Below are 13,523 nucleotides of genomic sequence, written 5' to 3' on the forward strand. Positions count from 1 at the left end.
ATTTCGTTCTTTCTATAACAATTTTAACCCTTAGCACGTGACTCAGAGTCACCACTAAAAATTGGTGCACCATTATTCAAAATATTGTTCACATCATTAATGTTGGTATCTAATCGATTATTAAACATTTAAATATTGTATGAGGTATTATATCACTTTCATATCCATGAAAAGAAAATGGAACGGAATTATGCTTGAAACATTTTAATTCACTGATTAAAATGACTGAAGTCGCTGTTCTCACAACTGAGGACATTTTTAATTCCATTTTGTAATGCTATACTGGAAATTGTGACGCGTGGTAGACGCAAAGGCTGGAAACTTTAAATAACAAATTAGTCTAGAATATTCGCCTCGAATAGAGAACTAGCAAATTGTTAGTTCTACGAAACTTTTATTTTTATTCCTTGAAACTGTATACGCGTTTATTTCGAAAACACTTTTACGGAATCGGCGTGCGATACAGTTTCAAAACTAATCAGTCGACTTGAAATTTTATACACGTATAGAAAACTCTATTGCGCCGTGTGGAAAATTAAATTGAATAATTGTTTTTACCCGAATAAAATGAAATATTTTTGCGAGAAGTTCATTCTTTAACGTTTTTTAAAGAAATTAGGTTCACGCACATTCTGCAATTTTATTGAGAATACAAAACTGTTCAATTTTTTAATTTTATACCAGTACAATATGAAAAATTTAGATCTTGAGACCTTGTCGACATATTTCTGCACATTTCAATTCCTTGAAGCGAAAAAAATACCTTTTTACTTTCTGGGACGTGTGGTAACTGAATATTAAAAATTTTTTAATATGTGGCCTACCGTCGTTCTGTAAGAATTTCGTAGAAGTTGCCTTACTTTCGGTGTATTACATGAGTTGACACCTTTAAACGGCAGAAAGATTTAAAGCATTCACGAATAGAAATATATGAAATTTTCCAGAATTCTTCTGGTCATTCAGTATTTTCATTTACTTTTGCCGACATATTTAGCAAAGATACCTTTCTGTGGTTAAGTAAAAAAAACAACGCCAAGCTAAATTGTTTTATTCGGTGTTTCAATGTATTTTTGTCAACCATATTGTCTACGTGTAAGGAATACCGCTGCTACACAGAGCGCAATAGAGTCCGCGACAGTTTTTCGGCGGCTGTGTGTCCGCTATCAAAGGCACACGGCTAAAAATGATGCAATCGGTTTAAAAGTCCTGCGGACAACGAAATGAGAGGATTTCGTGGTCGGAGTGGCACGCATTTCCGAGTCGAGCGTCGGAGACCCGTGTGACGTATCGGAAAAAAGTTTGATGATATTCACCGAGGTTCCAGTTATTGAAATTCCATTACTTCTATAACGAGTTATTTAATTGTTCAACTTTTTCTCCGTACGGAATAGGTGATCCCCGTGAACTCGAATGGTGTCCGAAGTTGACCCGAAAAATCGGAAAAAGTCGATTTCAAAGTTTTGTGCAGGTCGTACAATTTTTAGTGTCAAGCTTCAATATTGTTTCCTTTTTTATTTATACACCCGTGAAGTACTTTACTTCTCATCGAAAGTCAAGAGATTTTATAGCACGCTTTGCATTCTTAAAGAGTCGCTGAAACAGTGTCCATTTTTTTAGCGATTTCGAAGTGTTTAAAGAAATTGTGTAAATTCTGAAATTGCAGAAGCTCTTCAAGTAGGTATACAGAGCACTTCCCCACAGATTTCGTTTCGTTATCGTCTAAATTAGTATAGTCATTAATATTTAAACATGATTAATTATTCTGTAAGTTTTTTTACGATGATAAAACTTCATTGAGGATTTTGTTATACTATTGAGTAATATTCGGCGATCTTTCTGTTATCATTGTATTCGATAAAGGTTTGTGAACATCGTGCCAAAAGAATTAGCATAAAGTTAGTAGAATTAGAATAAAATTTATAGCAAGAATTTATAAATTTCTTAGAATATATATTTACTGTTTAATAAATTACGTAATTTACATGCAAAAGTAATTGTTTCGAGCTTTTCTATGAAAGTACTCCATTATTTGTTTTGAATAAATAATCGGAGGAAAAATTGTTTGGAATAAAAGTTGAACAGTCTTTAATTATCTACAAATTTCTAAATAATATAAAATTTCGAAAAAAATTCTTTTCGACAAGAAATAAAAATCATTTTGACTTTTTAAAGGTTAAAATGTATTTTTAATTTGATAATGTTGTAGCTGACGTTAAAACGAATTCAACGACCTGCTGTATTACGTCCTTGAGCCCATAAATAACACTAAACTAGTTTATTCCGACTTTTCGAGCCAATTACCGCACTCTGTGCGGTGTTAAGTTTTTGATATTTGATGACAGACGGATTCGTGCGTCGTTTCACGCCGATAATACGCTACTGCATGAAAGAGCACTTCATTTCTGTAGAATTGAAATCCATCGAGGTCATTTACACCACTTTTGATGCTGCGAACGGCGGACAAAACGATCCTTATTCGAGAAAGAAGCTCGAACGCTTCGGATCGCGATGATCGATGAAACATCCGCGGAAAGTAGAAAAAAGTTGCGGGATTCCTGCGGATTCGGGAATCAAGGAATCAACTTCTGGAAGTTCTCCGGTGAAACTTTTCAACGGCCGTGCTTCTCATACTGTGCTAAATATTAACAATCGTGTTATTATGATTTATTAGAGTTTTTGTTAGGTAGCTCGGGACTCTGAATAATACCTCGTTTAAGTCCCCGCCGCCGGTTTTTCTTTTATGTTACGTGTTGCATACGAAGTGAGCCACTTCCCCGTAAATTTTCTACCGCTTCCGAGAGACAGGGGCCACGAACAAAGTTCACTGCCTCGGGATTTTACGGACAGGGAGAATCATTCGTATTTCGTATCGGATTTATATTATTTATATTTGCTTAACTGAGAATGAGCGCTAAATGAGGCGCTTTTTCAGCGGAGTCACAGAAGTGAAGTCGCACGTGCTCTTAACGTGACCTGAATTTCGATAAGCCACCGCGACTAGTCAAACACGAGCTGAAATGGGTCAGTTTCTGCGTTTTTCTCTTTCGATTTTAATTTCGATAGAGTTACTGCTTCCCCGGTATGCGAAATTCATACGCTATTGCATTATTAAACACACACTTTTCGCGGAATCCATTTCCTAATCTTTAAAATTACTGAATTCCATGCACGGAAGCTAATATTGATCGTTGAGCGTGCTAACATAGAATCTTAATTAATAATTCGTTTTTCATAGAAAATCAAGTAGCTGATGGAACATGGGATTAGCACATTACATACCAGCGATTATTTCACAATATTTAAAAAATCTACGATTCGTAGCTAAGGATTTCATAATGAATTTTTTAATCTTATTAGTGGATTTTTAAAAAATGTCGAATCTATTTCATAATCTCCAAGCTAATATATTCAGCCGTAATTATTGCATTTGCGATTACAATTTATTAATCCTAGAAGTACAAATTTTTCTACGAGAAATTATAAGCTAATATATCAAGATGTAAATTAATTTATTGCATTTGCGATTACAATTTATTAATCCTAGAAGTACAAATTTTTCTACGTGAAATTATAAGCTAATATATCAAGATGTAAATTAATTTATTGCATTTGCGATTACAATTTATTAATCCTAGAAGTACAAATTTTTCTACGAGAAATTATAAGCTAATATATCAAGATGTAAATTAATTTATTGCATTTGCGATTACAATTTATTAATCCTAGAAGTACAAATTTTTCTACGTGAAATTATAAGCTAATATATTAAGACGTAAATTAATTTACTGAAGAAGTCCTTTTTGTACGAGAAATTATAAGATAACACATTAAGACGTGAACGTAGTAATATTTTTCATAATAAGAGATGTAGTAAAAGAATGATATTAACGATTTAAATTGCGCAGTGCTATGTAGTCGTTTTGTTAAGGGCTGAAGCACAGGGGAATTGTTTAACGAGACGGGTAGTATATTAAATATATCGAGGACACAGAGCATTAGAATCGTCGGAATTGTACGTGATAATATACGCCGGTTTTGAGAATACGCCGATCCAATTTAGCATATGAAAGGGCGTCCGCCGTTCTATGCATTCGTTACTCAGCTGAGGGCTTTCTATTCTTATTTCAGCTATTTATACATTTTTCTTGCCAAGATATTTTTCATGCCGCGAACATCCTCAAATTGTCCGAATAAGAGCTTTTCATTCGCATCGCTTCGATTTTACAAGATTTTTTCTAATTTAAAAAAATCATTTTAATATTCTCCAAGCATATTTAATTAGTAGACTGCGGATCTTTATGCAAAATGAAAATTGTCTGTATCGATTGCATGGGATAGAAACCAAACAGAATGTTATTTCTTCCCTTAATAATTTTAATAGATGAAAAATCATACATTGACATCTTCAATTTCTAAAATTTTTCTACAATTTTGAATTTCATCTACTCAATTTTGCTATAAATGCATAAAGATCCGCAGCCTATTAATTATTAAACTATGGATTTTATACTGTCAAAAATGTATTATGTAGTTTCAATGTATTAAAATTGTTGAAAGAAGAAATACATCGTCGTTTAATTTATGTTCGTTGGAATCGACTTGGAACATTTTTAGTTTGCATAAAGATCCGCAGTCTGCTAATAAATCGATCTAATAAGTCATACGTATGAAGTACGTGTGAAATTTAAAACTATAGAAAAGATGTTACGAATGTTTAATTTGCTGAAATAATTGAAGACGAATTATTGAAATCTGGAATTCCTTTATTATTTTAATGTTTCTAAAGTGTCACTCCTGGACAGCGTTATGCACAGCGATGATTATTCTTGTTCAATTATGATGCGCCAGTTTAAATTTGCATAAGTTTAAATTAGCGAAATGGAAGAACAGACGTTGGCTTCTCACTTGTATACTAGCCGCGCGAGTTTTTGTGTAATTCGGGGCTTCACTTTTAATTAAACGAACTAACGTAATTTTGTTTGGTAAAACACCGAAATGGATTCTGGCAGTTATCGTATGTACGAATGTTAGCGATCTTGGCATATCGTGTTCGTTCATTTAAAAACTGTCCAGAAATTGTTTCCTGGAAACTGGATAGTTTTCAACAAATTACAAAATTCGGACGCTAAAATGTCGAACGAATGCATGGAGATTACTACGGTGTGCGGAACGTAATTTCTAAATTGCAGATTTTTTTCAATCTTCTGAAATTTCTATATTTTTTTTTTAATTACTAGATTGCAGATTGTTTCTTCATTGAATTACTTTATACAGCGTACATTGTCATGAATATCCATAGCAGAGTAATTAGTAGACTGCGGTTCTTTATGCAAAATAAAAAATGTTTGCATTGATTGCAAGACAGAGGAGCGAAATAAAAATTTCTTTCTTCTTTTAATTATCTGATTAAGTTGAAACCAATACACTAATGTCTTTAAATCTTTTTAATATGTCCAATGCTATAAATTGTGCTTACCCATTTTTGTGATAAATCCATAAAATCCGCAGTCTAGTAATTACTATTATACATATATCGATTCAGTGGACAATATAAAATCATTTTTAAATACTAATAATTTAAGTAATAAGTAACCTACACGATTACATATTCTCAGCAAATAAACGTGTTAATTTTCAGCCGCCGTAGCAACGAACAACAACGCAAATTCGATTTCTTCGGGTCCGGAGGAGCTCATCATAGAACTCAATCCGTGAAGGGTGAAGAATCGATTGCTCTCCAAAGTCGCATGAACGAGAATTCATCCATAGAACCTATTCGATCGTTCGAACGAGAGCCAAAACCTGCTGACAATGTCGGAACTATCAGGAGCACGTTTCACAGGAGTACAAAATGTCTCGTTGCGATGACACGTACGAGTTACTACAGAAATCTGCCATAGTTATCAACGTAACTAGAACGATAGGTCTAAAAATAAATAATTTAAATAGAACTCGTCATGGTTGTCGTCGACACGACTGAGGAATTGTAACATATGCATCCGCGAAACTGATCGGCAGCGAGCTTAGCAGATTCGTGGGAGACTCGGTCGTTGTTCGCTCTGTTCTTTGCTGTGATATATGATGCTTGAAGAGATGGAGATCGGGCTGGACCAAGAGATGTTGAACGTCACGGACACCAACGACACGGAGACGTACGATTTCGATCAGCAACAAGTGCAGAGGATCGTAGGGGTGATCGTGCCACTGTGCTTCGGCATGATCGGCATACTTGGATTCGTTGGGAATTGTCTGGTAGTAACCGTCGTCGCGGCGAATCCCGGCATGAGATCGACGACGAACATTCTGATCATCAATCTCGCCGTGGCCGATCTGCTATTTGTCATTTTCTGCATACCGTTCACCGCCACCGATTTCGTACTGCCGTTTTGGCCGTTCGGCAACATCTGGTGCAAAATCGTCCAGTACCTTATCATCGTCACCGCCTTCGCCAGCGTTTATACCCTGGTCCTCATGAGCCTGGACAGGTAAGTCGCTGTTGTTTCATCGTTGCCTTCTACACAGGGCCGTCGAGGTAAATTCGGAAAAGTCATTACATAGGGAAAAACGATTAAAATTCAAGAAAAATGTAAATATATTCTAACCCGATTTGGTACAACAGTAGTAAATGATATTTACAATTGAATTACTCGATGTAGTCTCCATCAGCTGCTACGATCTTCTCGAGTCTGGACCATGGTTGCCATATTCCGCGGGAACCAGGCCCCTTACCGCTGCGCCCCTCGCCCAGCTGCGCCGCTGAGCGCGCCCCACTCTTCCCACTAACACTGACGCGTACCGCGTGGAGCAAGCTAAGTTAGCGGTACGCGTCAGTGTTAGTGGGAAGAGTGGGGCGGGCTCAGCGGCGCAGCTGGGCGAGGGGCGCAGCGGTAAGGCCGTTATTAGACTAGGCCACTGGTGGGCAACTTGGTAGCGCAACTTGGTGGCGCCACCGAATTGAAGAGCTTTTATGAATCGGTAACTGGTGGTACCACCAAGCGTTCATTCCCGCTGTCGATGTAACGCTGTGTCGAGTTCTTATGTATTTTACGATAAATGTGGTGGTAATTTGAACGTCAATTGTTCATGTTTTCGCGATGCTGGTGGCGCAACTTGGTGGCTTTGTCTAATAGGCTACATTCAAATCAATACCCCAGCTGGTGGCGGCGCCACCAAATGTTGCCCGGCCGGTTGCCGATGCCGTCCACCAGATCGGCAACTATTTTTGGTGGCTCCACCAGTGGCCTAGTCTAATAACGGCCTTAGGGGCCTGGTTCCCGCGGAATATGGCAATCATGGTCTGGAGTCCAGACTCTGGACCTGAATCGATTGCAGGCTCGCTTGATCTCCTCTTTGTCCATATTTGTCATCACTTCCATAATGGAGGCTCGTAGAGAATCTTCCGTGTTATGTAGCTTCGCATTTACCTTTGTTCCGACTACGCCCCACATCAATAATCAAGGGATTGCAATCAGGGCTAGAGGGGGTCCACAATTCGGGGACCAGTGATGACTTATGGGGCACGAGACGATCAATAATATTGACGAGGCGCATTGAAAGGGCATATTGACCGTTTAGCAGGGGTTCAAACAGAAGTATCGACGGGAGCTTCAATGTTATTGTCAACCTACATTAAGAATATTATTGGTCGTCTAGGGCTTTTCGTAAAGCCAGGCCTGTGTCTTTCTTGCCTTGTGAGGTGGAGCAGAGTCCTGTTGAAATTCCTTCTGTTTCTTGGACTCCCTCAACTTCTTAGCTAGATCATACACTACCATTCTTTTGTAGCCAATCCACTCAATTATATTTCCGAGAGCGACTTTCTCGCGCGAAGCGGTTCGACTATCGCTGCTCTTCGATCGTATTCTTGGTTCATGGTTGAACAAATGCCAGTTGTTGACTGATCAGTGGTTTCTTACTGATTGGCGTTACTGCGAGCTGTTGTGTTTGCCGGATTTACCTCGACGGCCCTGTACTTCTTCACTTTGCGACCTACAGTCAGAGTTGGGCAAAAATTTCGAATAAAGTGGATTTTTCCAAGTGGGTTTTAAACCCACTTTATTCGAAATTTTTGCCCAACTATGTCTACAGCGCATAGTGAGGTATTTGGCCCTAAAAGTCGGAATAAAGTCGATTTCAAAATTTTGCGTAAGTCGTACATTTTTTTCTGTCGGACGTAGTTAAACGTCTGAAGAATTAGGTTTCAGTTTTTTTTTATTTGTACATCCGTGAGGTACTCTACTTCGTCGAAAGTTAAGGGTCTCTCGATAATACAAAGATGAGGTTTTTTAGTAGTCAAAAGCGGTAGATAAAAGATAAAAGTCCTAGTTTCACGTTAGGAGGTGTAATTTGCATTATTCGGCAGCATGTAGATGTCGCAGATTTATGAAAATAGCTACATGCGCAGCTGTATGCTCCCGAATAATGCAAATTACGCCTCGTAAACGTAAACATAGGACTTTTTAGGGCCATCGCGGCTTAGATTGATCTTTTATCTAGCCCTTTTGACTACTGAAAAACCCCATCACTGCATTATCGAGAAATGAAAAGGCGCATTCCGCAATCTTGCAATCCTGGAACTACCTCCAGAGTCTGCCCACTTAAGAGATTTAATAACACGCTTTGCGTTCTTAAACAGTCTCTAATACAGCATTCATTCATTAGCGATTCTCAAATGTTTTAAAGAAATTGTGTAATACAGTATACAGAGCACTTCCACACAGATTTCATTTCGTATCATCGTCTAAATTCGTGTCGTTATTAATATTTAAACATAATCAATCATTCTGTAAGTTCTTTTTTATGATTATAAAACCTCATTGAGGATTTTGTTATACTATTGAGAAATATCCGGTGCTCTTTTTGGTATCATTATATTCGGTAAAGGTTTGTGAACATCGTGCCAAAAGTATTAGTCCCAGAATTGCACAGATTGAAAATTTATAACTAATTTAAGTAGAAATTAGCATCAACAATCGCAGCATGCGTTTCCTGATGAATTTTAATAGTAAGAATTTTTTAATTTCTTAAAATACATATTCACTTCTTAAAAAATTTCGCGATCTACATATTTAATATTAAAATAATAAATTACATCATTCCAACATAATTTACTAGATTTAATACTGGAGTACTACTGGAGTTAGCACTATACTATTTGATAATAATAAGCTATGAAAATGTGGAAGTGCAACATACATTTAATAAATTAGCAAAGTTTTATAAGTATATGTTATTTAGTTTATCAACAAGGAAGTTGCAATGTGCACCCTTACACAGGTTAACAATTTGATTTTGACCCTATCAGTTACAAAATGGTTGAACGATAAGATTTTTTTCCGTGTTTCTGGTCCAATTGAAAGATTAAAAAGGGGAATAGCTCCTTACAAGGTACTGTTTAAATATTGTACACGATCTCGCGATACTCACGAGATTATATGAATATAGTAAAGTTAATTGCATTCTTTTCATAGAAAGTTTCTCGTGACAAAGATTACGCAAATATTATTATAAAAAATCATACTGTCTCTGTTACGTCTTCTTAGTACCTATCCAAAATTGATTTTTAATAAGTGATTTAAACATAAATAATTGTGGATACAAACCTGCATAGATTAAAAGATATTTTCTAAGTGCTTAGGAACTTTTTCAATCGAGAACTAATAAACATATCGACTTGAGACAGAACTTCTTTATTCTGCAGTGTTTGGAGAACATGCAGGCATTTCCTCATGTAAAATTAATGATTCTGTCGAAAGTTATGGCAGTTCTGGCAGCATGCCTCGGGAACATTTTTCTGAAACTTTCCACGAGCCAGAGGAAAATAGAAAGATTCTTAATCTGCGCGAGTGTAGATCGTAGAACTAGAATAAATCAAAAACACCAAAACGAAAAAACTTTCAGTTTTGTAAATATTGACTTGGCTCTAATTTAAACGAGAAACAAATTCAACTTTCCGATGCACAATTTTGTCTGATTTACACTCATATTTTAGATTTCCAACAGAATCTGCTAAACATGTATATTATTAATTTCCCTTAAACCGAAATAGGATTCTATTTTGTTGTTGTCGATATACATATTGGAGAATACTCTTCTTTCTCTATGAAATTATGAACGATGAAGAAGTTCTAATCACTGCAATTGTAAATTAAATCGTAGCTCATGAACAAATGCATTGAAACATGTTCTGTGATATGACCATCAAATGACAGGAGAATGCAGGCTTTGCGAGAAAAGCTAATACCTGTCACTCTGTAGAATGTGTAGAAAGTATCCTTCTTAGCCCAAAGACACAGTCAGTAAAAGTTAGTCATTTTGAAAATTTCATAATCTTTCATCTCTATGAACATGAACTACGTACATGATTTACGAAAGACACTGGCTACAGATTTCTCCTTGCAAACGAAATTTAAATTTGACCTCCATCTTTGAAGATCAAGGTAATTTGAAATACAGTCAAACCTGTTTTTGTGCGGCAGATAGGGACCGCAGAAAAAATATTCACAAACTTCATAAATAGCAGGACACCCTATATGTATAAGAACATTGATCATGCCTAATGAAATTGGCTGATGCAATAGGTATGAAAATGGCTGATGCAAAATGTACATACACACTGATAGAAAAAAGTGATGCCAACACCGTTGGGATTGACCTAACCTCGCGGCGAACTTACATATGGCGAACAGAATCTCGATATTCATGTACCACATAGTAGTCCAGTGGCCAGGTCGAAAAAAAGGCGTCTACCTGGAAAGTATTCCGAACTTAATGAAATTTTGACACGTCATTTAGGGGTGCTAACTTGGGGAGGGGGAAAAAACCACGATTTTTATTACCTTGTTTTGGTTTTTCGCCTATTACTCAAAAACTATGGGTCCTATGAACTTTTGTCTTCCATTTTTGGAAAGAGTATTTTTCCTTCAAATTTCACTGCTTAATCTTTTTTTTTGACCAAATAGGTACCGAGAGACAGGCGTTCAAAATTAGGAAATGTTTCTCAAAATGACGTTTTGAGCCACGCATTGTGACATTTAGCAGGAAATTGCAAGTTTTTGGCTCATAACTTTAGTTTTTCAACATATTTATATATAATCTTCATACTACGGATACCCCTTACATTTTTACTTTTAACTGGGGAGGACAGCACAATTTATTTACTTCAACCGAGTGGATTCAAGCCTTTTCATATTTTCGTTGGTGTTATGTTTAATAGCAATATAGATATTAATAATAAAAAAAAACATCCCCATCGGGCCCCGCCGTCGTTTTTTTCAGTTTTTGAGTAATAGGCGAAAAACCAAAACAAGGTAATAAAAATCGTGGTTTTTTCCCCCTCCCCAAGTTAGCACAGGGTCCTCGAGGTCGAAAACTTAGATTCGACACCCCAGAGTACCCCTAAATGACGTGTCAAAATTTCATTAAGTTCGGAATACTTTCCAGGTAAAAGTACCTGGCGACTGGACTATAAAAAAAATCACACGAAACAAATCGCACAAAAACAGGTTTGACTGTATACGAAGATCAATACTTTGTTTCGCAGAAGTTTGTGCTATATCCGAGTTCGAGCAAAAATATTGGGCATTCTATTTAAAAAAACTGAAGGTGATCTTCATATCTTGATAAAAAATGGAAGTAACAAAAATCAGATTGCAGCACTGTATGTCCCCCTAGGAACCATGCAACATTTGTTTGAACATTTCTTTTGTACAATAAATAACTTACGAGTTTTTTGAGATCGTCACGTTACGAGACTCACCCTGTACATTAGAGAATATAATCTATACAAGAATGTTATCGTAATGTTGTTACAGTTCGTGGTCTATTTTCCCGTAGCTGTAAAAGTTACAAATGCATGCAATTTACAGTCTGTGTAGCAGGAGACGATGCGGTCGCTTCACGATTCTTTGATCGCCGGCGATATGATAGAACATACTCGGCGAACGCCGCTGTATAATAAAACTCGATCCTGTACGTAGGACGGGGAGCTGAAACCCATTCTTGCCCCGTAAATATCAGCAGTATTTCCGGTTACATTTCCTGGTCCCGTACGGCGTTCTATCACTTGCAGTAGAATCACGTGCCGCGCCTGTAAATGTCATACGTACGAAAGGAATCTTGACTCTTCCCTCGTCTACCCGACACGTTCATTTTCTATTACGTATCAGAATTTTCACCCTGTAAAATTGCGTTCCTCTTTCTGGATTTTATTCGCTCTTCCGACGGTCATCGCGACGGTATCTCTGCCATTAACTGCCGGCAATATGGATTGCAAAACTAACTTTGAGTCTATTCGCCATTTCTACTTTCTTTTCTTGGAACGTTACTTATGCAAATTGACGCTGTCGCGGATCGATCTAAAGAATTGAAATTGCAAGACAATTTTCTTTTCTTCGTCATCGCTTTCAATGAATTGCAGATGAAAATATTTTTAATTCTATGAAAGTTTGCATTGAAACATCTTCTTCTTTCGTTCTTTAACGTCGCATCGACTTCTTCGTCATTGGCGACGATGAAACATCTTCATTGATGTCGTTAAATTAGAAATTACATGAAAGTATACCAGAGGTGGGGATTTCAAGTACTATTTACTATTTTGGATTTTATTTTGCTTAAAGAAAATAGTATTTTAATTAAGATATACAATTTCGAAAATAAAATATTTCTATTTGAACAATCTGAACCTAGAAATAAAATATATTCCTATTTCAACAATTTGATCCAGAAAATAAAATATTCATATTTTAACAATCTGAAACGCGAAATACAAAATTTTACTTTTTGTATTATTATAATACTCTGAGAAACCGCGTAAACTAACAGTTACACTCATACATGTATTGAATTCGAACCACTGTTTTCAGCAATGATATTTAAAATTGAAATTAAAAATAAAGACAAAATACAAATTTTTTTAATATTCTTCAAATGAATTACTATTTCCAAAAAAATTACTACCTCAAATAAATTCTTATTTTCTAAATAAAATGTCTTATTTTTAAAGTTGTGTGCATACTTTAAAATAAATGGGATTATATTTACCATGTACAATTTAAAATCTCGTATTTTCCCCAGCTCTGAAGTATACTCTACATAACCCAGTACTACAACGTCAAATTTTTTTATTTTATCCACAATAAATATCGTGCGTGTTACTTTTATTTATTGTCACCGTCAGTTTTGTGTTTCTTCCACTTTGGAGTGACGCTTTCAATAAATTCCAGATAAAAATGTTTTACATTCTATGAAAGCTTGCATTAAAACAGTCACTTCGTTATTTTTATTTACTATTATTGTCAGTTTTGTGTTTCTTCCACTTTGGAATGACACATTTAATAAATTGCAGATAAAAATGTTTTACATTCTATGAAAGCTTGCATTAAAACAGTCACTTCGTTATTTTTATGTACTATTATCGTCAGTTTTGTGTTTCTTACACTTTGAAATGATGCTTTCAATGAATTGTGGATGAAAATATTTTAAATTCGCTATGAAAGTATGCATTAAAACATCTTCAATGATGTCGT

General features: G+C 36.0%; 1 protein-coding gene across 2 annotated transcripts in view; it reads left to right on the top strand.

The window, feature by feature from the left end:
* Positions 1 to 13,523, top strand: part of Asta-r1 (allatostatin A receptor 1) — a 119,724-nt gene that overhangs the window by 5,270 nt on the left and 100,931 nt on the right. For both annotated transcript variants that reach the window (XM_076437006.1, XM_076437005.1), the window contains exon 2: positions 5,639 to 6,485. In XM_076437006.1, coding sequence (XP_076293121.1) covers positions 6,079 to 6,485 — 407 coding nt within the window. In that variant the 5' untranslated portion in view covers positions 5,639 to 6,078. The remainder of the gene's footprint in view (positions 1 to 5,638; positions 6,486 to 13,523) is intronic.

The sequence above is a fragment of the Lasioglossum baleicum genome, chromosome 13 (genome assembly GCF_051020765.1).
Source record: "Lasioglossum baleicum chromosome 13, iyLasBale1, whole genome shotgun sequence".
NCBI classification, from domain to species: domain Eukaryota; kingdom Metazoa; phylum Arthropoda; class Insecta; order Hymenoptera; family Halictidae; genus Lasioglossum; species Lasioglossum baleicum.